The 25490-nt window shown below is 41.3% G+C and overlaps 1 protein-coding gene across 1 annotated transcript in view; it reads left to right on the top strand.

The window, feature by feature from the left end:
- The window catches only part of LOC129835044 (NACHT and WD repeat domain-containing protein 2-like), a 90322-nt gene that overhangs the window by 33712 nt on the left and 31120 nt on the right, over positions 1-25490 (top strand). Inside the window, exon 4 of the mRNA XM_055900385.1 lies at positions 16159-16275. Within this exon, the coding sequence (XP_055756360.1) occupies positions 16159-16275 (117 nt within the window). The remainder of the gene's footprint in view (positions 1-16158; positions 16276-25490) is intronic.

Genomic DNA, 25490 nt, shown 5'->3' with positions numbered 1-25490 from the left:
TTATGTGCATATATGCATAGATAATAAACAGCGAGTAGCAGCAGTAGAAAAAAAGGGGGTGGGGCAGTGCAAAATACAGTCCTGGTAGCAATTTGACTAATTCTTCAGCAGTCTTCTGGCTTGGGGGTAAAGGCTGTTAAGAAGCCTTTTAGACTTAGAATTGGCGCTCCGGTGCCGCTTGCCGTGCGGTAGCAAAGAGAACAGTCTATGACTTGGGTAGCTGGAGTCTTTGACAATTTTTTGGGCCTTCCTCTGACACCACCTGGTATAGAAGTCCTGGATGCAGGAAGCTTGGCCCCAGTGATGTTCTGGTCCGTACGCATTATCCTCTGTTGTACCTTACGGTCAGATGCCGATCAGTTTTCATACCAGGTGGTAAATAACGTATTTCTGTGCTTTATTTTTAATACATTTGCAAAAGAATGTTTTTTTTCTGAGGTATTGTGTGTAGATTAATTTGGATTTTTAAATATTTAATCCATTTTAGAATACGTCTGTAGTTTAACAAAATGTGGAAAAAGTCAAGGGGTCTGAATACTTTTTTTTTTCTTTTTTTTTCTTTTTTTCTGGGGGGTGGATCAGCTTAATATTGCGGAAAGAATGTTGCTTCCAATGTAATTGTCTGCATCATTTCCAATCCCCCATATTTTTGGGGGTAAATATATATATCCACGTATGCATACATATACACATATATACATACACATACCTACATAGACATACATACTTTTTTTAAAGAGTATACCTTTATTATTATTCCCCGCAAACCCTACCACCGATCCCCCAATTGGAGTAAACTGATAAACATTTCTGTTTTTACCTTCAATTTATACATCTTATACACATTTTACAGACACAGTCTACTTTATAATAATTCTCTCTTGTTTGTCCTTAGTCCTTCCTCTATTTCTGTTGTCCATCCAGTTTGATTTCCACTTGTAACTGTGCTATTTCACAATAGCTCCGCACCTATACACATTTCACAGATCCCGTATGCCCTACATTGTTTATCTTGTTATTAATCCCACCCTTCAGCTCCACTCAACCTTTCCCATCTATCTTCCAACATCATCCATTTCGGATTTCTATTTGCCATATATTTCTCAACTGTGCTGTGATGCTTCACAAAAGATTTGAATCTTCCCATTCTCATAGCTTCCACGGATTGTAAATTAAAAATAATTTTTTTTGCCAAAATAATTATTATATTATTGATTGATTGACTATGGCTTGACTATGGCCCCCAGTATTGCTATCTGTAGCGTTAGTTCTATGCAAATATTGCAATTCTTCAACCATTCCTGGACCTGTGACCAAAAACGAGCTACATGCGGACAATACCAAAATAAATGTTCTAATGACTCTGCCTCCTCACAGCTGAATCTACAGAGCTGGGAAGATTGTATCCCCCATATATATAACATTCTATTAGTTGCAAGAATTTTGTACAATAATTTAAATTGAAAAATTCGAAGTTTTGAATCCGGCGTTGTTTTGCGTATCAATTCATAAACCATGTGCCATGGAATGGGTACATCGAAAATCTCTTCCCAACTATTTTGCAATTTATATGGCACAGCTGTAAGTTTTTTGGTCCTTAAATATATGGTATATGTTTTTATTTATCACACTTTTCTTTAACCATTTATGTTCGTTAATATAAGGCCGACATACAAGTTCCTTACTTTTATCCCCTTCTACCTGCCTCTTCCATTTTTGTGGTAATGCTGCAATTAATTGGTTGTAATTTTGGGTAGAGCAGACATTTCCATATGTCTGTGTTAGCTGCATGTGTGACATTACTCCACCAGTCCTATTTATGTTATCATTCACAAAAATTATACCTTTTTTAAACATTTCTTCGATAAATACAGTTTTTTTATCAATTACTATATTTGAATTTAACCACAAGATTTGTTGTACTATTTGTTCCGTCCTTTCAGGTGGATTAACCTCTACCGAGCACCTACCCTGGGTCCGGGAGCACCCCCCCCCCCCCCCCCCACACACACACACTGATTAGCATCGCTAGCATAGCGTCACAATTAAATAGTAGCATCTAAATATCATTAAATCACAAGTCCAAGACACCTAATGAAAGATACAGATCCTGTGAATAAAGCCACCATTTCAGATTTTTATAATGTTTTACAGGGAAGACACAATATGTAAATCTATTAGCTAAACACGTTAGCAAAAGACACAATTTTTTTACTCCAACAGTTTTTTCCTGCGTCAGTAGCTATCACTAATTTGACTAAATAAAAAAATATATAGCCACTAACCAAGAAACAACTTCATAAGATGACAGTCTGATAACATATTTATGGTATAGCATAGTTTTTCTTTGAAAAATGTGAATTTTTCAGGTATAAATCACAGTTCTACATTGCAGCTGCAATCTGAAATAGTGCCGACGCAGCCAGAACAATTACAGAGACCAACGTCATATAACTAATTACTTGTCTTAAACTGAAATTGCAACCAACTTTCTAAGGCTTGTTTAAAAAATAAAGATATTTTGGAGATTATTTCCTTTTCAAGCAACCGAAAGTGAGCAGGTGTAAACTGAATAAAGGGAAAAAGGCCCTTGAACATAGGATGAGACATTCGTACCAATCTACTAGAGAACCAGTTTGGATTTAAGCATAACTTTTGTATGACTGATGCCTTTAGTGAGAGGTCTAATGCTTTAATATTTAATAATTTCTGCCCTCCGAATTCATATTCGTTATATAAATAGGCCCTTTTAATTTTATCTGGCTTGCCGTTCCAAATAAAATTGAATATTTTTTGTTCATATAATTTAAAAAGCAGGTCACTAGATGTAGGCAAAACCATAAGCAAATAGGTAAACTGTGATATGATTAAAGAGTTAATCAGGGTGATTTTCCCACAAATAGACAGGTATTTTCCTTTCTATGGTAGCAAGATCTTATCTATTTTTGCTAACTTTCTATAAAAATGTATTGGAGTGAGATCATTTCTTTCTTTTGGGATTTGTATACCGAGTATGTCCACATCACCGTCAGACCATTTAATTGGTAAACTACATGGCAATGTAAAATGTGTATTTTTTAGTGATCCAATACGTAATATCATTTATCATAATTTGGTTTTAATCCAGAGAGGATAGCAAATGTATCTAGATCCTCTAAGAGGCCGTGGAGAGATTCTAGCTGTGGTTTTAAAAGAAAACATGAATCATCAGCGTACAATGACACCTTAGTTTTTAGGCCCTGGATTTCTAATCCCTTAATATTAATGTTTGATCTATTTTAACAGCTAACATTTCGATGGCAATAATAAATAGATATGCCGATAGTGGACAACCTTGTTTTACTCCTCTAGATAGTTTAAAACTTTCTGAGATGTAGCCATTATTTACTATTTTACACCTAGGGTTACTATACATAATTTTTACCCATTTTATAAGAGATTCCCCAAAATTGAAATATTCTAGGCATTTATATATAAACTCCAGTCGTACTTTATCAAAAGCCTTTTCAAAATCAGCTATGAGAACCAGGCCTGGTGTCCCCGATATTTCATAGTGTTCTATTGTTTCCAGTACTTGCCTTATATTATCTCCAATGTATCGTCCATGTAAAAAACCTGTCTGATTAGGATGAATAATATCTGACAAAACTTTTTTTATTCTATGCGCCAAGCATTTTGCTAGGATTTTTGCATCACAACACTGAAGTGTAAGAGGTCTCCAATTTTTTAAATGGACTGGATCTTTATATATACCACTTGGGTCCTGTTTCAGTAATAATGATATCACACCTTCTTGTTGCGTGTCTGATAATCTGTCATTTATATAGGAGTGGTTAAAACAAGCTAATAATGGTCCTTTGAGTATATCAAAAAAAAATTTGTATAGTTCCACTGGTATGCCATCCAGTCCTGGAGTTTTCCCATCCTTAAAGGCCCCAATTGCATCAAGTAGTTCCTCCTATGTAATTAGGCCTTCACATGAGTCTTTCTGTACAGATGTTAATTTTACATTATTATTAGGGAAAAAATCCATACAATTAGTTTCAGTTAGTGGAGATGGAGGAGGCTGAAACGAAAACATATTCTTAAAGTACTTTACTTCCTCTTTCAAAATATCATTTGGTGAATCATGCGTGACTCCATCATTTGTAACAAGTTTTAATACGTTTTTTTGGTAGCATTTCTATATTGAAGATTGAAAAAGAATTTGGTGCATTTTTCCCCATATTCCATCCAGTTCGCTTTATTTTTATAATATATTACACTGGATCTTTCTTGAATAAGTTCCTCCATTTCTTTTTGTTTTTCCTCTAACTTATTCTGTACTGTTAGTCCTTTAACTGTACTGTTAGTCCTTCAATTTCCTTTGTTAATATGGACTCTTTTGATCGAAATTACTTTTGTTTTATAGATGATTACTGAATTGCATGGCCTCTAAAGGCACACTTAAAAGTGTCCCATACAATATGGGGATCTGCTGTACCTATGTTATGTCTAAAAAAGTCAGTTATAAATTCTTCTGTCCTAGTTCTAAACAATTTATCATCTAGTAGGCTTTGATTAAATTTCCAATATCCTCGCCCACGTGGAAATTCTGTAAGAGTAATATATATGCCAATTATGTGATGGTCCGACCGCATTCTGTCCCCTATCAAACACTTTTTAACTTTTGGTGCCAGAGAGAATGATATAAGAAAGTAGTCAAGGCGACTAGCTTGATTAAGCCTCCGCCATGTATATCTCACTAGGTCAGGGTATTTAAGTCTCCATATATCCACTAATTCCAATATATCCATGACATTCCTGATTTCCTTGAGTGCCTGAGGGTGATAGTTTGTAGTGTGATTTCCTTTCCGGTCCATAGAGGTATTTAAGACCTTATTAAAATCTCCCACTATAATAATAGAGCCTAGTGTTGCTTGTAGAGTTGATACATTCTTATATATATTGTCAAAGAAGCTTGGATCATTATTATTCGGACCGTATAGGTTAATAAGCCATATATGTTTATTGTCCAATAACATATTTAAAATAATCCATCTACCTTGAGGATCTGTTTGGACAAGTTGCACATTTGGATCAAAGTTATTATTAATTAAAACCATCACCCCTTTTGAATTTCTTTGCCCATGGGAGAAATATATTTCGCCCCCCAGTTCTTTTTCCACAAAACTTCATCTAAAACTGTCAAATGGGTTTCCTGTAAACAGTAGATAATATAATCCTTCTCTTTTAGCCAGGTAAATACTGATCGTCTTTTCTTATTATCTGCTAAGCCATTACAATTGTAACTGGCTATACTTATTTCACCACTTACCATAATGAGACACACCTTTCAATTATTTTTATCAAAATATATGTTTGTAAACATCCTATTAAAAAGTAACATAATGATTGAGTGTCTATATAGTTGTACCATGACATTTGCATCTCCACTAAGCAAACTTCCAATTGGTCCCCACTATTCCACCCGCCAAAAGCCCCCATCTCGAGTTGGGTTGTCATCCCAATGCCCGGCAGACCACCCCCGACCCCCCGCATCGCACAGCCCCGGACCGACTGGGATCCATCCTTCGAAAAGTGCACACAGCGCCATCCACCGAACCGAAGCAGATCCATTGCCAAATGCATTTCCATTGCCCTCACCTCGATTTTTATTACATATTGCTGTGAATCATCCTCTATAGTCCCTAACATCTTTTACTTCTTCCTTCGCAACAGTTGTGGGATACACACATACACCCACACTCATTCAGCCCTTACCCCCACACAACCATAAGCTCACCCTCTCAACAATTGCACCATCCCAGAGCCCAACTCAAGATGGGTCATGATTTACAAACGTACTTGCAGTTGCAAGGGGTCTGAATACTTTCTGCATGCACTGTTTACTGGCATGGGTGTTGTTAGGTCTCCTTCGAGGACCTTCACTTTTATACAATGGGTTACCTACATATGAAAATATGTAAATCATTATTTAAATTCAAAACTTTATTTTGATTATATTAGTCATACTATTTCATTCTTCCACAAGATATAGTCCTGACACAAATCTAGTGTTGGTACCCAAGCCGGCTGGTCGTTCATTCTATCGGTTCGGTTGCAAGAGACGCGACCCAGTGGTTCGTTCTAAATGTTCCATTGGCAACGTTTTTACCAATTGCTTGCTAGCTAGCCAACTATGACTAATTTACAGCCACGTCAAAAAGTGCAGCCAGAATAACAGCAAAGTAGCTGCATTTGCAGTTGTTGAAACTGTTTTCTAGTGACACTTATTTGGAGACATACATAACAATGAGCTAATGACAAACTGCCTGGCATATAAAATGTGCTAACTCGTCAGGACACTGTTGTTCAGAGGAGCTAGCCAACAACACAGCAAACACAATCACTTCAAACTGAAGCTGGAAAGACTGCAAACTAGCTGCAGTTCATTTCGTTTGACTTTTTTCAAATGACATTTCTTTGTTTATATCCATAGAAATGATGTCAGCTGATTCATGATTTCGATTGGCTGAGAAACGCTGCCTGCTTGACCGTGTCATCTCGACTCGTTCATTACTACAGCTGGAGATCAAATTTGAATATTGAAACAATGTGCAAATGTCAGAGTGACAGACATCAAGGTTTATCAAAATCTCTGAAAACTAAATGTTAGTCTGAAAGAAACGTGAGATAATGTCTAGATGCTTTTTATAGTGGAGATCAAGTTTATAAATTGCTTGGCTGGGCTGATGAGACAGTGGATTGCGCAGTCAGATGGAACAGAGTAAATAGGCATTTTAACGTCATAGATTTAGCCGGTGGTAACTTGTGGAATAGACACTAGCTGGAATGTGGTTTTAACCAATCAGCATTCAGGATTAGGCCCACCCGTTATATAATGTACAATAATCGATAAATACATTGGAATTGGAGCCAAAATTATTTGCATTTTAGGGCGATTATAAACAATAAACAACAAATCCTTAACTGCAAACACCAAACCTAAAACACATTAAAGAAAGATCTGTTTGATTTGACAACATACAACAATGACAGCCATGAAAGACGGAAGAAATAAGGTAATGATACTAATTTAAATTCATCTGACAGGAACAGGTCAGGAGGAACGATCTCTTCTGCTGAGAGATGAGATTAAATTTGTTTGTCATACAGGTGTAGTAAAAAAAACAAAATACAACACTACAATACAATCACACAAAGGCAAGTAAAATACTATTATGGAAAAGGACAAGTAAAATAACTGGGTAGTGCTGTGTGTTGATTGCAGCCTGGTGTTGTTGAAGGCCCGGATGGTAGTGGGCAGCAAGGATTTTACTGATGTGAAGGTTTAACGAGGTGACTGGACTTGAATTCTTCACTTTGTTGACTATCGTTGGGACCAGTCGTAAAATAATCATTGATAAGGGTAATTCAGAGCATATTGGCAACTTTGCTCATAGTGATAACTATCCCGCTGAATCGAAAGCGAATAGATATGTCAGCTTCAAAGATGAGACGTTTTGATGACTGATTACAAAGAGGGAAGGAAGCGTGTGCGCGTTACTACTAGCGCACCTTCTCCCCTGCGCACTTGTTCACACCCATTCAAAGATTTCAACGCAGTGGATTGGTGTAACTGTATCGGTAGACAATTCATCTACACCTATCCAATGCTTTCACAAATTTGAGGGGGAAAGAAGACAAGTGGCCATGGGCATAGCAAGAAATGGGATGCGGCTCAAAATGACACAGTGAATGACAGCAAGATGCGTTTCGCTTCCAACAAGTTTAAGATAGTATGTTGTTTGATTGCTACTTAAAATCTAAAATCTGAACTGCTGAAATTACTGCAACACTGTAAATATAATTTGATTACTTTTCATGTCATTTTGGCCAGCTATAACCTACATTCAAGCAACCTTACGTAGCGGAAAAGTGTGAACCTCGTTATGAATGGACTAACGTTAATGTTCGCTCTGTTACTTTTTGACAAAATAATAATCCGACCACTACATTGTTGATTGTAAATGACAACTATATACTACTGCATTACTAACTAGCTAGCTAATTGAAAGCAATAGTAATGTAATCTTTCGGTAGGCAGTAACTCATGGCTCATTGGCTCATTGGCCATGGCTCATTGGCCAAAGCAAAAGTTTTCTTTATTGAAAATAAGGTCTGTAGTTAACATAGGCTTATTAGATCTTAAAAGTTTTGTTCAATAACGTCACATTCATTTTTTTGCATTTCTGTGTTCAAACAAGCACATAAAGGCTTCATAATTCATAGAGGTCATGTTAACTGACTGATATTATCTCATAGAACAAAACGAATAAGATATCCTTGGCCTGTGTTAACCTCAGAACTTATTTTTACTGTTTACCCCAAAAGCCATTTCTTTTCCCATTAATTTCCCCCAGAGGAATGGCTGAACGAACCAGAGGATTCATTTTCCATTATTCAGGACTACAAACTGGCGAGCTCTATTGGGAATGTCAAGAACCTTGGAAATTAACTATTTTCTTTTAGCAATCATACAATATTTTTGAATTTCAATAAAGTACAGGCTTTAACGTTTCCAAAACCACTCAAATCTAAATTTCCACCGAAAACTTTTTTAGTTGAATTAGGGCTTTTTACCAACAATGAGTGGGCGCTACATCCGACGGTTCTTGTAGTCCGCCACACTTTACTGCTCTGTGCCAGTGAGCCCTGGCCCAGCTCTCCAGGTGATAGCACTGACAGAAGATGAAGCAAGACACCCCACTCCCTAATTGTTTTCTGGTTACATTACAGTCAATGAACAAAGTAGACCAGACCCAGCTACTAACACACTAGGACAGGTTTCCTCATAACGATGAAACTTAGGCTTACGAGTGTTTTAATGATGCATCTTTCCTACAATGGCCGAAGATGTACCCTGTGTTTTCTAAAACACCACAGCAGAGAGAGCGGTTGCTAAATGCATCAGAGTATGGTTCGATACGGAAAAGATGGAAGGAAAGGGAGCCCTGCTCTCAGATCAGCTTTCTCCATTCAAATCTTACCTTACCATTAGAATTATTCCACAATACTGATGAGCAGAGCAGCTCCTAGAGAGATATTACCACCTACGGCTGCAAATATTGAGGTGGCTTGTTCTAATCACCGATTTAGCACATCGTTGCACACATGTTAGGCTACACATCATTAAATATATTGAGACAAATTACAGACAGTAGCGTACAAGCAGCAAAGTAAAACTAAATTAATTGAACATGAATTGTTTTTCAATATGATTTTAATTGGCCTATAGCCTACTGTTTATATTTTAAGGCAGTCATCTCGGCATGTTTTTATACGTCACTTTTGTTGTATCAATTGCAAAGACATTGGCTAGTTTGTATTTGTAGTCAACTTCATTCTGAAGTCATCAGCCGTCACAGAGAGACAGATAAATCTTGTGATTCTATGTTTAATGGAGATCTTCTGTGTATTAAGTGATGCGGTAGGGCAAAAAAAGCATCTAACAACGCACTTAGCTGTTCTAAAAGTGGTCTGAGGCAGGTGTTAGATTAGGAGCATTTTCAAGTGCAACGTTAATAACGTTGGTTTTGGAAAAGAGCTCAGAAATGTAACTATGCTCCTATGAAGGTTTTAGTGATGAACTTAGCCTTAAGATGCTTTTGGGAAACCAGGCCCTGGTGTCTATTGGAAAGCCACCCCCTTAAGCAGACCGGAACTGACAATGTTTTTCATTTGTAAACGGTCTAAGTGAACTATCTTCATTTATCCACCATCTTTGCTGATAGCACCAACCACTAGCCTGCCAGTCCACAACAACCCACCCAATGAACACGGGCTAGGCTCCAGCCCTTCCTTGCACTCCACGTGGAGGATAGCTAAACAGATGGCCCCACCCACCCTCCGTTTGCAGTGAATAGTTGCTATTTGCGGTGTACAATTATTTGGCCTGTCAGTTCTGTTATGTTCACTGCCAATGTGTCAGTCAAAGTGAGAGACTTTCCTTGGCTTTCTGACAAGCCAACTGACCATGATGGCTAGCATGGACTGCTAAATCATTCTGGCCTCTCCCCCCAGTTGCACCTCAACGAGTACTCAACACTAAGATGAAATTGAAGGTCAATTTGAAAACACCTAAGAACTCACATCCTTTTTACTCTCCGACCTATTTCCTTGCCTTGACATGCCAACCACAAGCCACCCTTTGTGGGGTTAGTAACAACATCCAGATTTCAGGGGAAATGGAAAGAGAATCTGTGATGTAACTTCCGCTTTCGGACGTTTCCCCGATAGGAATGGCTCCATCTTAACACTCCATCTTAACTCTTCCTCCATATTTACTGGATTGGTTTAACAGTAGCAGAAGAGAACTTCCCCAGATAGTTTTTTCCCTCATCAGTACCAGAAAGAAAGAAACGCTGCTCAGGCGTTTCTTTTGCGCCAGCTACATTAGACCGAGGCGGTCTTCTGGTTCGACTTAGTGTGCACACCACCCATGGCTCCTGAGTATTTTACTCGCTAATGTACAATCACTGGATAATAAAGTTGATGACCTCAAAGCGAGAGTTCCTTTTCAGAGAGACACCAGGGATTGTAACATACTCTGCTTCACGGAAAGTCAAAGGCTATTGCAATGTTCTTATTATTAAAGATGTATTACTTATAACTCTGACTGGTGTGTGAAGTTTGTAACTCTCGTCATTTGGTCAATACAGAAATAAGCCACCACAGTTCCCAGACCCAATAAGGATTATTCCAAATTCTCAGACCCAATAAAGATTATTCAAAACTCTCCATCCATCTCTCTCTCTCTCTCTCTCTCTCTCTCTCTCTCTCTCTCTCTCTCTCTCTCTCGCTCTCTCGCTCTCAACATATTGATTGTTGTACTCGCACTGCTAAAACTATCAACCATTGTTATAGTACCTTCCAGAATGCATATAAGGCCCTCCCCCGCCCTCCTATCGACAGATTGGACCACAATTCCATCTTGCTCCTACCCTCCTATAAGCAGGCACTCAAACAGGAAGCACCCGTGGTGAGGACTATTCAACACTGGTCTGACCAATAGAAATCCACGCTTCAAGATTGTTTTGAGCACAAAGACTGGGATATACTCATATCTCCCTCACTAGCTTTAAGCACCAGCTGTCAGAGCAGCTCACAGATCACTGCACCTGTACATAGCCCATCTATCTCTACCTCATCACCATACTGTATTTATTTATTTATCTTGCTCCTCTGCACCCCAGTATCTCTACTTGCACATTCATCTTCTGCACATCTACCATTCCAGTGTTTAATTGCTATATTGTAATTACTTCGCCACCATGGCCTATTTGTTGCCTTAACTCCCATATCTTACCTCATTTGCACTCACTGTATATATACTTTTTGTTTTCTTTTTTCTACTGTATTATTGACTGTATGTTTTGTTTATTCCATGTGTAACTCTGTGTTGTTGTATGTGTCGAATTGCTACGCTTTATCTTGGTTAGGTCACAGTTGCAAATGAGAACTTGTTCTCAACTAGCCTACCTGGTTAAATAAGGGTGAAATAAAATTTAAAATAAAAATATGTTCAGAGTAGCTTCAGAAAATAATATTGACACATATCCCGATACGGTGAATAAGTTTATCAGGAAGTGCATAGGAGATGGTGTACCCACTGTGACTATTTAAACCTACTCCAACCAGAAACCATGGATAGATGGGAGCATTCGTGCAAAACTGAAAGTGCGATGCACCGCATTTAACCAGGGCAAGAAGACTAGGAATATGGAAGAATACAAACAGTGTAGTTATTCCCTCTGCAAGGCAATCAAGTAGGCTAAACGTCGGTATAGGGACAAAGTTGAGTCCCAGTTCAACGGCTCAGACACGAGAGTGGCAGGGTCTACAGGGTGGCAGGGTCTACAGACAATAACGGATTATAAAAGGAAAAGCAGCCACGTCTTGCTTCCGGACAGGCTGAACACCTTCGCTCGCTTTGAGGATAATACACTGCCACTGACGCGGCCCGATATCAAGGACTGTGGGCTCTCCTTCTCCGTGGCCGACTTGAGTAAGACATTTAAGCGTGTTAACCCTCCCAAGGCTGCAGGCCCAGATGGTATAGCTAGCCGCGTCCTCAGAGCATGCGCAGACCAGCTGGCTGGTGTGTTTACAGATATATTCAATCTCTCCCTATCCCAGTCTGTTATCCCCACAGGCTTCAAGATGACCACCATTGTCCATGTACCTTAGAAAGCAAAGGTAATTGAACTAAATGACTATCGCCCCGTAGCACTCACCTCTGTCATCATGAAGCGCTTTGAGAGACTAGACAAGGACCATATCACATCCATCTTACCTGCCACCCTAGACCCACTTCAATTTGCTTACCGCCCCAATAGATCCACAGGCGATGCAATCGCCACCACACTTCACACTGCCCTGTCCCATCAGGACAAGAGGCATACATACAGTTGAAGTCAGAAGTTTACATACACCTTAGCCAAATACATTTAAACTCAGTTTTTCACAATTCCTGACATTTAATCCTAGTAAAAATTCCCTATTTTAGGTCAGTTAGGATCACCACTGTCAGAATAATAGTAGAGAACATCTTGGCCATGTTCTGTTATAATCTCCACCCGGCACAGCCAGGAGAGGACTGGCCACCCCTCAGAGCCTGGTTCCTCTCTAGGTTTTTTCCTAGGTTCTGACCTTTCTAGGGAGTTTTTCCTAGCCACCGTGCTTCTACACCTGCATTGCTTGCTGTTTAGGGTTTTAGGCTGGGTTTCTGTACAGCACTTTGTGACATCAGCTGATGTAAGAAGGGCTTTATAAATACATTTCATTGAAATTTGATTGATAGAGAGAATGATTTATTTCAGCTTGTATTTCTTTCATCACATTCCTAGTGGGTCAGAAGTTTACATACACTTAATTAGTATTTGGTAGCAATGCCTTTAAATTGTTTAACTTGGGTCAAACGTTTCAGGTAGCCTTCTACAAGCTTCCCACAATATGTTGGGGAACCTCCTGACAGAGCTGGTGTAACTGAGTCAGGTTTGTAAGCCTCCTTGCTCGCACACGCTTTTTCAGTTCTGCCCACCAATTTTCTTTCAGATTGAGGTCAGGGCTTTGTGATGGCCACTCCAATATCTTGACTTTGTTGTCCTTAAGCCATTTTGCCACAACTTTGGAAGTATGCTTGGGGTCATTGTCCATTTGGAAGACACATTTGCGACCAAGCTTTAACTTCCTGACTGATGTCTTGAGATGTTGCTTCAATATATCCACTTAATTTCCCTGCTCATGATGCCATCTATTTTGTGAAGTGCACCAGTCTCTCCTGCAGCAAAGCACCCCCACAACATGATGCTGCCACCCCCATACCTCACGGTTGGGATGGTGTTCTTCGGCTTGCAAGCCTCCCCCTTTTTTCTCAAAACATAATGATGGTCATTATGGCCAAACAGTTCTATTTTTGTTTCATCAGACCAGAGGACATTTCCCCAAAAAGTACAATATTTGTCCCTATGTGCAGATGCAAACCGTGTATGGCTTTTTTAATGGCGGTTATGGAACAGTGGCTTCTTCCTTGCTGAGCGGCCTTTCAGGTTATGTCGAAATAGGACTCATTTTACTGTGGATATAGCAACTTTTGTACCTATTTCCCTCATTCTCTACAGAACGCGTCTCCTTCCTGAATGGATTGACGGCTGCATGGTCCCATGGTGTTTATACTTGCATACTATTGTTTGTACAGATGAACATGGTACCTTCAGGTGTTTTTTCTGAGGTCTTGGCTGATTTCTTTTGATTTTCCCATGATGTCAAGCAAAGAGGCACTGAGTTTGAAGGTAGGCCTTGAAATACATCCACAGGTACACCTCCAATTGACTCAAATTATGTCAATTAGCCTATCAGAAGCTTCAAAAGACATGACATAATTTTCTGAAATTTTCCAAGCTGTTTAAAGGCACAGTCAACTTAGTGTATGTAAACTTCTGACCCATTGGAATTGTGATGCAGTGAATTATAAGTGAAATTATTTGTCTGTAAACAATTGTTGGAAAAATTACTTGTGTCATGCACAAAGTAGAGATCCTAACCGACTTGCCAAAACTATAATTTGTCAACAAGAAATTTGTGGAGTAGTTAAAAATGCGTTTTAATGACTCCAACCTAACTGTATGCAAACCTCCGACTTCAACTGTATACTGTATATGCGGTATTCTTAATCCATTCCTTACTTAGATTTATGGTATTTTGGGTATATGTTGTGAAAATGTTAGATATTACTTGTTAGATATTACTGCACTGTCGGAGCTAGAAGCACAAGCATTTCGCTACACCCGCAATAACTTCTGCTAAACACGTGTATGTGACCAATACATTTGATTTGATTTGATTCATCACGAGCGAACATCCCGCATACCTCTTACTCATTGTTAATTGCAAAGTACATGGTGTGCCCATACTGCCCTATGAATGCAGGCCAACAAAGGGAACCCTGGGAAATTAAGGCCAACAAGAAGGAACCCGGTGTCAAATGAGGAAATCATGGGAAATGTAGGCCAACAGACAGAACACAGGGTCAAAAGATGGCACCATGGGAAATTTAAACCAACAGAGGAAACCCAGGGCCAAAAGCGGTACCAGGGGAAATATAGGCCAACAGAGGGAACCCAGAAAGTCCAGCAGGCTCTCAGAGGCTGGGTTTGTCCTGCTTCTAACATGCTGACCACACATACATGTTATTCAAACATTGCACCCACACTACTCGCTCACCTCAGCGAGTGTCTGTGTATCCAGGCGCTAAAATAGAAATAGGTTCTATTTGTGATGCTCAACGCGCTGCAGAGTCCGGCCTCTCCCATCTACTCATTGGTTTTAAGAGCATTTACCCACGTGCCATCTCCTCATTGGTGTTTAGGAGCATACACCCACATGGGTGATTGAAAGATGAACTGACATCCACACTCCAGTCGGTTGTAGTAATGCACCGTAAAGTTGGTTGCAAACCACCATATAAAGTCCAAAGAAGTAAAAAAGAAGCCTGAGGAAGGAGGAGAGATGACGAGAAAGTAATTATGTTTACCGTCTAATCTGTGGATTAATTGTCAGAGTAGAGGACCTTGTGCATTTCAGGTAAAATAACAACCCAATGTTTAAATCCCAGGACAAATTAGCTAGCAACAGCAAGCTAGCTATCTTTTCGACCTGTCCCCAAATTAATATAATTTATTCAGAGTTTGTTTTGATATTTCAACCTGCATGTCCTGATCGTGTCTGTTGAGGGGGTACAAAATCTACATGCGCACGCAGGCACACGCGCGTGTCCGGTTGGGTCAGCATGTAAGTGCTGCAGCTTGGCCACAATCGTTTATGTAGTCCTCCCTCATTCTCTCCATCCAGAGGAGATTTCCCCCGTTGCGTGTTTGCACTCAGAGTTCTCCGCGCCGGCGACACTGATTTTGACAAATGTGTCTTGGAAGATTGCCCCTGGCACAGCACACACACACAGAGACGCACACACACCCTTAAGCACGCACACCCTAGTGTGTTTCAGATACCTTCTGTCAGCTTTCCATTCCGCATGTCCTCCTGGGTGACAGAGTGGAATCTCAGGCATGGGGAGAGTATTTGAGAGCCAATTGGGCGCTGTTCTATTTGTGTGTGTGCATGTGTATGTGCGTATGTATGTGTGTGTCAGAGGCCCTAATCAGTTCAGGGGTCATTTACTAATCCTCCGGTGTGATACAAATAGTGGCAAACAGATCTCTGTCAGGTTTCGAGTGGTGAACCTCCTGCCTTTTCTGTGCTCTAACTCTACTGTTCTCTATGTCTCACGTCAACATAGGAGATTGGCAACCTTTGCACTCAATGTTCACGATGGAGTGGAAACACCTCGCTATTCTTTTCACTTTTCTTCTATTGGCCTGTTCATGTGCAATATGAGTGTCTGAATCGGATTGTGAGCTGTATGTCAATGTGAACCGGATCTACACTATAACTGTGGTGAAAACACTGCAAACCCCTGGTCCAAATGATTACTGGTACTTGCCAAAGAGAACTAGCTAGGATCTAAGTCCTAGTACCTTGTGAACGGGACACTGAATTCATACTGTATATGTAATATACAGATTATTTATGTCATGTATTACAATCTCTCCTCTGCAGGTGGTAGACCTGTACTGGGGGGTGGACCCAGAGGAGTGGGACAGTCCAGACCTGCAGCGTCTGAGGATGAAGCTACTAGAGGAGTGCCTCCAGACCTCCGCAGGTCCATGTTTTGTTGTGGGTATAATAAGCATGTTAATAAGTCTTTATAAGCCTTCATATAACAGCCCTGTCCATTACACCCTGCTGAGAATTTAATTTGACTGTTGTCGTGACGTGACATTAATGTGATGACTGTTATTTATCGAATAATTACCTACTATGTTTAATTGTAACTATATTAAATTAATCATGTAACAATTAACTCATTAGGAATGTGGGACACAACGGGATAAGTTTTTTAACGAGTTACATTCTCCCGAATTAACTCAAGAATATATATAGTTGAAGTCGGAAGTTTACATAAACCTTAGCCAAATACATAAACTCGGTTTTTCACAAATCCTGACATTTTATCCTAGTAAACATTCCCTGTCTTAGGTCAGTTAGGATCACCACTTTATTTTAAGAATGTGAAATATCAGAATAATAGTAAAGAGAATGATTTATTTCAGCTTTTATTTCTTTCATCACATTCCTAGTGGGTCAGAAGTTTACATACACTCAATTAGTATTTAGTAGCATTGCCTTTAAATTGTTCAACTTGAGTCAATCGTTTCAGGTAGCCTTCCACAAGCTTTCCACAATATGTTGGGTGAAATTCTGCCCATTCCTCCTGACAGAGCTGGTGTAACTGAGTCAGGTTTGTAGGCCTCCTCGCTTATACACACTTTTTCAGTTCTGCCCACACATTTTCTATAGGATTGAGGTCAGGGCTTTGTGATGGCAACTCCAATACCTTGACTTTGTTGTCCTTAAGCCATTTTGTCACAACTTTGGAAGTATGCTTGGGGTCATTGTCCATTTGGAAGACCCATTTGCGACCAAGCTTTAACTTCCGACTGATGTCTTGGGGTGTTGCTTCAATATATCCACATCATTTTCCACATAATTCTCCTCATGATGCCATCTATTTTGTGAAGTGCACCAGTCCCTCCTGCAGCAAAGCAAACCCACAACATGATGCTGCCACCCCGTACTTCATGGTTGGAATGGTGTTCTTTGGCTTGCAAACCTCCCCCTTTTTCCTTCAAACATAACGATGGTCATTATGGCCAAACAGTTCTATTTTTGTTTCATTAGACCAGAGGACATTTCTCCAAAAAGTACGATCTTTATCCCCATGTGCAGTTGCAAACCGTAGTCTGGCTTTTTTATGGCGGTTTTGGAGCAGTGGCTTCTTCCTTGCTGAGCGGCCTTTCAGGTTATGTCGATGTAGGACTTGTTTTACTGTGGATGTGGATACTTTTGTACCTGTTTCCTCCAGCATCTTCAGAAGGTCTTTTGCTGTTGTTCTGGGATTGATTTGCTCTTTTCGCACCAAAGTACGTTCATCTCTAGGAGACAGAACGCGTCTCCTTCCTGAGCGTTATGACGGCTGTGTGGTCCCATGGTGTTTATACTTGAGCACTATTGTTTGTACAGATGAACGTGGTACCTTCAGGCATTTGGAAATTGCTCCCAAGGATGAACCAGACTTGTGGAGGTCTACAATTTTTTTTCTGAGGTCTTGTCTGATTTCTTTTGATTTCCCTATTATGTCAAGCAAAGAGGCACTGAGTTTGAAGGTAGGCTTTGAAATACATCCACAGGTACACCTCCAATTGACTCAAATGATGTCAATTTTCCTATCAGAAGCTTCTAAAGCCATGACATCCTTTTTTGGAATTTTCCAAGCTGTTTAAAGGCAGTCAACTTAGTGTATGTAAACTTCTGAACCACTGGAATTATGATACCGTGAGTTACACATGAAATAATCAGTCTGTAAACAATTGTTAGAAAATTGACTTGTGTCATGCACAAAGTAGATGTCCTAATCGACTTGCCAAAACTATAGTTTGTTAACAAGAAATTTGTGGAGTGGTTGAAAAACGAGTTTTAATGAATCCAATCTAAGTGTATGTAAACTTCAGACTTCAAAAGTAAATGTGAGTAAGTAATTTTGATGGAAGGGATGATATTGTAATTATGGTCAGAGAACAGAGAGAGGTGGTAGGATAGTGGATAGGGGCCTTGCCCCAGTGGCTCTTTCTGTCTACCTTTCTACCTTTTTATCTCTTTTAATTTACCTATCTTATATCTTCATCTCTCTGCCCCTACAACCACTCTGTCTCTGTCCTTTTCCCCTTTCCCTCATCTATCTCTCTCTCTTTCTGTTCTCTCTATTTCTCCCTCTCCCTCTCCTTGCCCCTCTCTACATCTCTCTATCACTTCATCTCTGCTTTCTTCCATCTTCCCCTCCCTCTCTCTGTTTGATATTTTTCCCTCTGCCCCCTCTCAAATTTTAATAGCCACCAAGGTAAGGGGGTTGAGATGATGCTTTTCCCAGAGATGAGTCTCTTCTTCAGAAATGAAAAGTCCTGTGTGCCTCTCTGCATGCATTAATATCAACCCAGGAGGATCTGTTTAATCACTTTATCCCTGGCTGAACCTGGCCAATAACAGACACACACACTCATGAATACACACAGTGGAGAGTATGCACAAACGGAAACACACACACGTGCATGCGCACAAGGTCAGACACACACATAGCATCCCTCGGAAGCCCAATCATAAGATAAGGAGTGTGTGGGTGGAAGGGAATATAGAGAGGCCTCTCTGTATGTGCTGGAGAGGAGGCTCTGTATGTGCTGGAGAGGAGGCCTTTAATCATAGGATAGAATAGATACACAGCGCACACACACACACACACACACTTTTGACAGCTTGCCCTGTGGATGTGCTATTGCAATCACCTGACTTTTAGTGAAAATTACAGTTATTTCTTAGCTCTGTTTTTTCTTGGGTGGCTCAATAACTGTGTTGAGAGGCCTAACTCCTTAGCTTGAAGAAGCACTGTGTACACAAGAGGCACTCACACGTGTGTACACACACACACACACACACACACACACACAAGCATGCACCTCAATGCAATCTGTCTCTCTGCAGTTGAATTTTTTAGGATGTATTAGAACCCTCTCTCAGTTAACGGTTTATCATCGCCGAGTGGGAATACCAATTTAGATCAGTGTGTCTACTCTAAGGTCCCAGCCTTGCCCAAGCTTCTACTTTCACATAGAGGGAGAGATACATTTATAGATATGAAAGCTTGACAGAGGTTGTCCCTTGGTTATTGTGATAATGTTGCCGAGAGACATATTTTCCATCCTCGTGACTGAATGATACACTTTCTTTGATCAGTGGCAGACGTGTAGTCAGAGAGGCAGTTGCCAGTTCTGGTTTGTGTTTGTCGACCGAGAATGAAGGGTTTTGGGTGGATTCTCCTTATGTTTACTTTGAGTCAGACAAGTGAAAAGCTGATGACCTAAAAACTGCTAGATGAGTGGAGTGCGAGAATAGAATATGTAGTGGTGACTGTATTTTGGGATACAGTAAGTACACATGTTATAATGCAGGAGCTCACGCTAATACAGAACTCTATACACACACGCTCTACCTGATACACAAACACACTGACACACACACACACACACACAAACACAAACACACTTTCTTTCTCACTCACACAAATTTAGGCGTCCAAATCCCGCCACAAAAGGAAAACCAGAACAGACACATCTAACCCTCCACTGTCTCCCAGCTCCATGACTCATAGATCCACACCCCACCTCCTTCCCCAGTCTTTCCCACTGCCTCCCTCCCAGGTCTCTCTCCGGGAGCATCGTTTCAACAGAAATACTCATGATAAATATAGATGATAATACAAGTTATACACATGGAATTATAGATATACCTCTCCTTAATGCAACCGCTGTGTCAGATTTAAAAAAAACTTTACGGAAAAATAAACCATGCAATAATCTGAGACGGAGCTCAGAATAATAGCCAAATTAGCCGCCATGTTGGACTCAACAGAAACCAGAAAATACATGATAAATGTTTCCTTACCTTTGATGAATTCATCAGAATGCAGTCCTAGGAATCCCAGGTCCACAATAAATGCTTGATTTGTTCGTTAATGTCCGTTATTTATGTCAAATTAGTTACTTTGGACATGTTTACCAAATGCAAAACCCAAAGCGCGTCCACTGCCGTCCACTATCACGTGACGAAATGTCCAAAAGTTCCGTTACAGTCGGTAGAAACATGTCAAACGGTGTACTGAATCAATCTTTAGAATGTTGTTAACATACATCTTCAATATCGTTCCAACCGGAGAATTTCATCGACTTCAGTTGACCGAAGGAATGGAGCTGCCTATCACGTGAACGCGCGTGATCACCTCCTGCCAGAGCTCACTAATTCCTGTCTCCTTCGGCCCCTCTTCACATTAGATTAATCAGACAAAGTTCTATTGACTGTTGGCATCTAGTGGAAGCCGTAGCAAGTGAAAACTCATCAATATCTCTCTGTGATTTCAATGAGAGCTTGGTTGAAAATTGGCACCCCCAGAAAAAATACAAACAGGAAGTGGAACTTCTCAGGTTTAGAAACTTCAGAGTGTTTTCTATCCAATATGAATAATAATATGCATATATTAGCAACTGGGAATGAGGAGCAGGCCGTTTACTCTGGGCACCTTTCATCCAAGCTACTCAATACTGCCCCTTCAGCCATAAGAAGTTAACACTCCCACTGACACTGAATGAGGCTCTTCCCCATTTCTGTCTTTTGTAAAATCCATTGTACAGTTCCAGTCCCCTCCAACCACCAGTGTCTCCTCAGGCGCTGCCTGTGAGAGTTCCTGTCTAAGACTCCCAAATAGAACCCCCCCCTCTCTCCCTGTATTAGGCGCATACACATTTATAAAGACAAAACCCATGTTGTTAATTTCTGCTTTTACAACAAGCAGCCTACCCCTACACACCTCCTTTGACGAGAAAATGTTTACAGACAGACCCGGTGCAAAATGGACTGCCACCCCTGCACTAAAATTTGTCCCATGGCTCAACACACTTACCCCTTTCCACCAGAGCCCCCAATTGACTTCATTCACCACATCACTATGTGTCTCCTGCAGAAACAACACTGTACTTTTTTTTGTTTTACATATTCACCCAACACACTCCTCTTTCCCGCATCTCTGGCACCATTTATATTAAGCGAGCCTACCCGAAGAGTCTCCATAAGAAGTGGGAGAAAAGCCAGCAAAGATAGAGACCAATAGCAAAGCTCAAAAAGCCCCAGTGTCAGAAAGAAAACATACATCTAAACAGTGTCTGAAGGTAAACCTCTACTCACTGTTGTGACCCACATCCTCAACCTAAATCGTTTCCTGGGGGAGAGGACACAATGCCCCTCATTTTTCATAGCATGTTGTACTGATCTTACAAACTTTCTCGGATCAGGAAAAAAAAGCCTCAAGATTAACTTTTTCCCCTTGGTCTCATTCAGGAACCTTTTCAGTTCTCTCAATGTGTACTTTGACCCCTCTGCTTGACTGGCTGTCTCTCCGGGACCATTGAAGAGGAGTCTGAAAAAAATAACTCCTCCTCACACTCACTTTCCTCCTCATCTCTATCTCCCATCCTGACCACCTGCCCCTCCTCTCTGGTCAGGGCATCCCCCACAGCAACAGGCAAAGTTTCCATGGTGCCTTTGACCACACCCTTTTTCCTTTTCCGCTTGACACCCCCTCCCATTCTCTTACACTTCCCCACTATACTCTCCTCATCCACTAGTATAACCTGACTAGACCCAGCCTCATCTACACCACCCTCCATAGCATGACTAGGCCCAGCATCATCTACACCACCATCCATAGCATAACTAGGCCCAGCCTCAGCTACCCCACCATCTCTAGCCTGACTAGACCCAGCCTCAGCTACCCCACCATCTCTAGCCTGACTAGACCCAGCCTCCGCTACCCCACCATCTCTAGCCTGACTAGACCCAGCCTCCGCAACCCCACCAACTCTAGCCTGACTAGACCCAGCCTCCACTACACCACCATCTCTAGCCTGACTAGACCCAGCCTCAGCTACCCCACCATCCATAGCATGACTAGACCCAGCCTCAGCTACCCCACCATCTCTAGCCTGACTAGGTCCAGCTTCATCTACACCACCATCCCGGGCATGACTAGGTCTAGCCTCTTCTACACTACCATCCCTGGCATGACTAGGCCAAGCCTCTGCTGTCTGCATCTCATTATCCCCTGCACGTTGACCTCGATTTCCCCCACTGGCGCTTGTACCCTCACCTTGTCTATGGCCTTTATGTGAGCACGCAAAGCTCTTATGCCCCAAATCCCCACACTCAAAACACCGTAAACAACGTGCTTAACGGCATCTGCCTGAAAACCTGCCGACAGTACACCAAAAACCGCCAGCAAACTTACCAAAACAACTGATTGATTTGATCATCCGTAATAAACCGAGGCAAATTTGCAACTACCACTCTTGTCGAAGGGGTAGAGAGAGGTGAAATTGGCATCAACACACATCTTTCAAATATTCCACTAGCAATAAGCCTACCAAACCAAATTTGCTCTTTTCATGAACACAACCACAGCTTTGTTCATTGTATAAATTCAGCTCCTCCCTGTTCACCGACCGCGAGCAGAACCTCCTCCACCTTAACTCCGTTCTCAGGAACACACCTGAATCCATGCCGTATCGACAGCTCCTACCTGTTCACTGACAGCGAGCAGAACCTCCTCCACCTTAACTCCGTTCTCAGGAACACACCTGAATCCATGCCTTATCGACAGCGTCTCCTCCGCGCTAGGCTGAGAAGCCATCGCGCACACCACACCATCCAAACCCCAGGAAACTTACTCTGTCCTCTTCCACCCTAACTTTGAAAAAACGGTGGATACCGCTAAAAGAAATATTACATTAACCCTCCACCATAGAAAATAAAATTGAAAGCAAAGACCAAGAAAATAATCAAGAAAGTTAGTTAGGGCAGAGCCCTCCACAACAAAAACTCCCAGCAGAGAGAGAGTGAGTGTGAGAGAGAGAGGCCTTGCCCACCCTCGTGCAGTGGCAGGTACAGGGCTGCAGCTTTAATCCAGTGTTGTCCAGACCAGAAGAAATTGACAAGGGTCCTCTGAAGCGCTTGTATCAGACCCCCGGTGTCTGTAAAATCATTAGTCTGTGCCACAGGGTAGAGGCAGCGAGATTATTAGCTACCAGTACCCTTCCCCTATAAGACAGCTGGGGTAGCACCCATTTCCAACTTGACAGTCTGGCACACACTTTCTCCACTACACCCTCCCAAAACGTGACATCATGTAACAACTTAACATTAAAATACCAGTAAGGTGATGACCTTCGTGGACAGGACAAGTGAATATCAACAGTAACAATATGGTGTTCAGAGAAACCCACAGGAGTAATATCACACCTTCCAACCCTACTACAGTAGAGCTAAGATACACATAACCTGTCTAACCTTGCTGCACTGACTCGACCTTCATTAACTTTTAGCCATGTGTACTGCCTAACTTTTGCATTCCTTACTCTCCACACATCAGAATGCTCAAACTCAGTTAATAGACCAGACAGACAAGTAGCTGACCGCAGGTGAGGTTCTTCAGCAGTGCGGACAACAGTAAAATCTACTGTAAAATTCCAGTCCCCCCCTTAAACCATACACCCCTCTTGGTCACAGTGTCTTAAGGTTTCCTTTATTTGATAAAATACAGCAATATGCTCTGTACCCTCATTAGGAGCAATAACATTTTTAAAAAACTAATAAAAAACCCATAACATCCACCTTGACCAATAAAACCCGTCCCTTGACGATCTCTGTTCTAGATACCACAGTCACCGCTAAGCCTGAGGAAAACAAAATTGCCACCCCAGCACTGAAATTGGTACCATGGCTGAGATTATGCTGCCCCTCCCACCACATACGCCAGTCAACCTCATTTTCCTCATCACTATGTGTCTCCTGTAGGAAAACTACATTAAGCCTTTTCTGTTTTATTACTTCTAATACCCAAGCCCTCTTATTCCTGCCCCTTCCTCCATTAATATTGAGAGAACCTACCCTCAGTACCTCCATATAGAAAAGAGAAAGGAAAAGCAGAAGAAACCACAGAGAAACCAACGAGAAAAAATACACCCTATGATGCATGATCATCTTCAGTATTTAAATGATCTCTTAACCTGACCACGTTTCCCGCTACCTTTTTAATGCTGTGACAGCATTAACATATTTCCTCACGCGAAAACGCTTATTCTCACTCCCCACCGTCTTCTGTAACATCGCAGGTGACCTCACTAACTTATCAACATCAAAGAAATCTGCCAATTTGACAGATTTCCCAAAAGTCTGATCCAGGAACCCATTTACCTCCTCTAGATTGTAAATTGAGTTGTCACCAGCTGCTATGATGTTAAGAGAGATATCCATATCCTTCTCCTGATCCTCCTCAACTGAGGCCACAGACCCCTGACTCCCTTCTACCACATCCCTCTCAACACTCCCCACTTGCACCCCATCACTCGTACCAGGCATCTCCTCCACTACCTGGAAGATTAGCTCCACATGAACCCCCTCCTGTACCCCAGCACTCGTACTGGGCACCACCTCACCAGTCTGAGGAAATGGCTCTTCAGATCCATCCTTACCTTCTACAACAATATTTTTTTGCTGCATAACATTTCCCTCTGGTACAAGTTGCAACTCCGTGCCCTCAACACGGACTACTTGTTGCTCAGCAACAGGTGCTTGTGGCTGCTCTACCGCTGTCGGCCACCTCTCCCTACATCAGTGAGCCCAGGCGTTACGAGGACCACCTGCGCCCCTCCCTCTGCCTTCTCCCTTTTCAGGCAATCATGTCGCTTATGGCCAACATCACCACACTCAAAAACACCGTTGACTACCCGTCCTAGCATAAGCCATATACAGTCTGTTGTCATACTTGACTTTAAACGATAACTCCAAAGTCTGCTCCGGTGAGTCCAAAAACATAAACACCTGTCGCCGAAACGACAACCTGTTTCAACGCCGGGTGTTTGCAACCCAACAGAACAATCTAATTGAACTTGTGAACTTCCCAAACCGCAATAACTCGCGCTCCAATAGCTCATTGGGAATAAACGGCGGTACATTCGAAATCGGTACCCTTGTTGACGGAGAAAAAAGCAGCGTAACTTGAATAAACATTCCTTTACGAAGTACGCCTTGCTCAACCATACGATTAACAAGGCGCTCTTCTTTAAGAAAAACCACCACCGCTTTATTAATCCGTGACTCATAAGCAACATTCTCATATCCTACCTTCTCTCCAACGGCGACCAGAAACTCCTCCACGGTGACAGTGGCTTCAGTAA

The sequence above is a fragment of the Salvelinus fontinalis genome, chromosome 36, assembly GCF_029448725.1.
Source record: "Salvelinus fontinalis isolate EN_2023a chromosome 36, ASM2944872v1, whole genome shotgun sequence".
NCBI classification, from domain to species: domain Eukaryota; kingdom Metazoa; phylum Chordata; class Actinopteri; order Salmoniformes; family Salmonidae; genus Salvelinus; species Salvelinus fontinalis.
The sequence above is the reverse complement of the archived record's forward strand: the minus strand, read 5'-3'. Positions and strand labels throughout refer to the sequence as shown.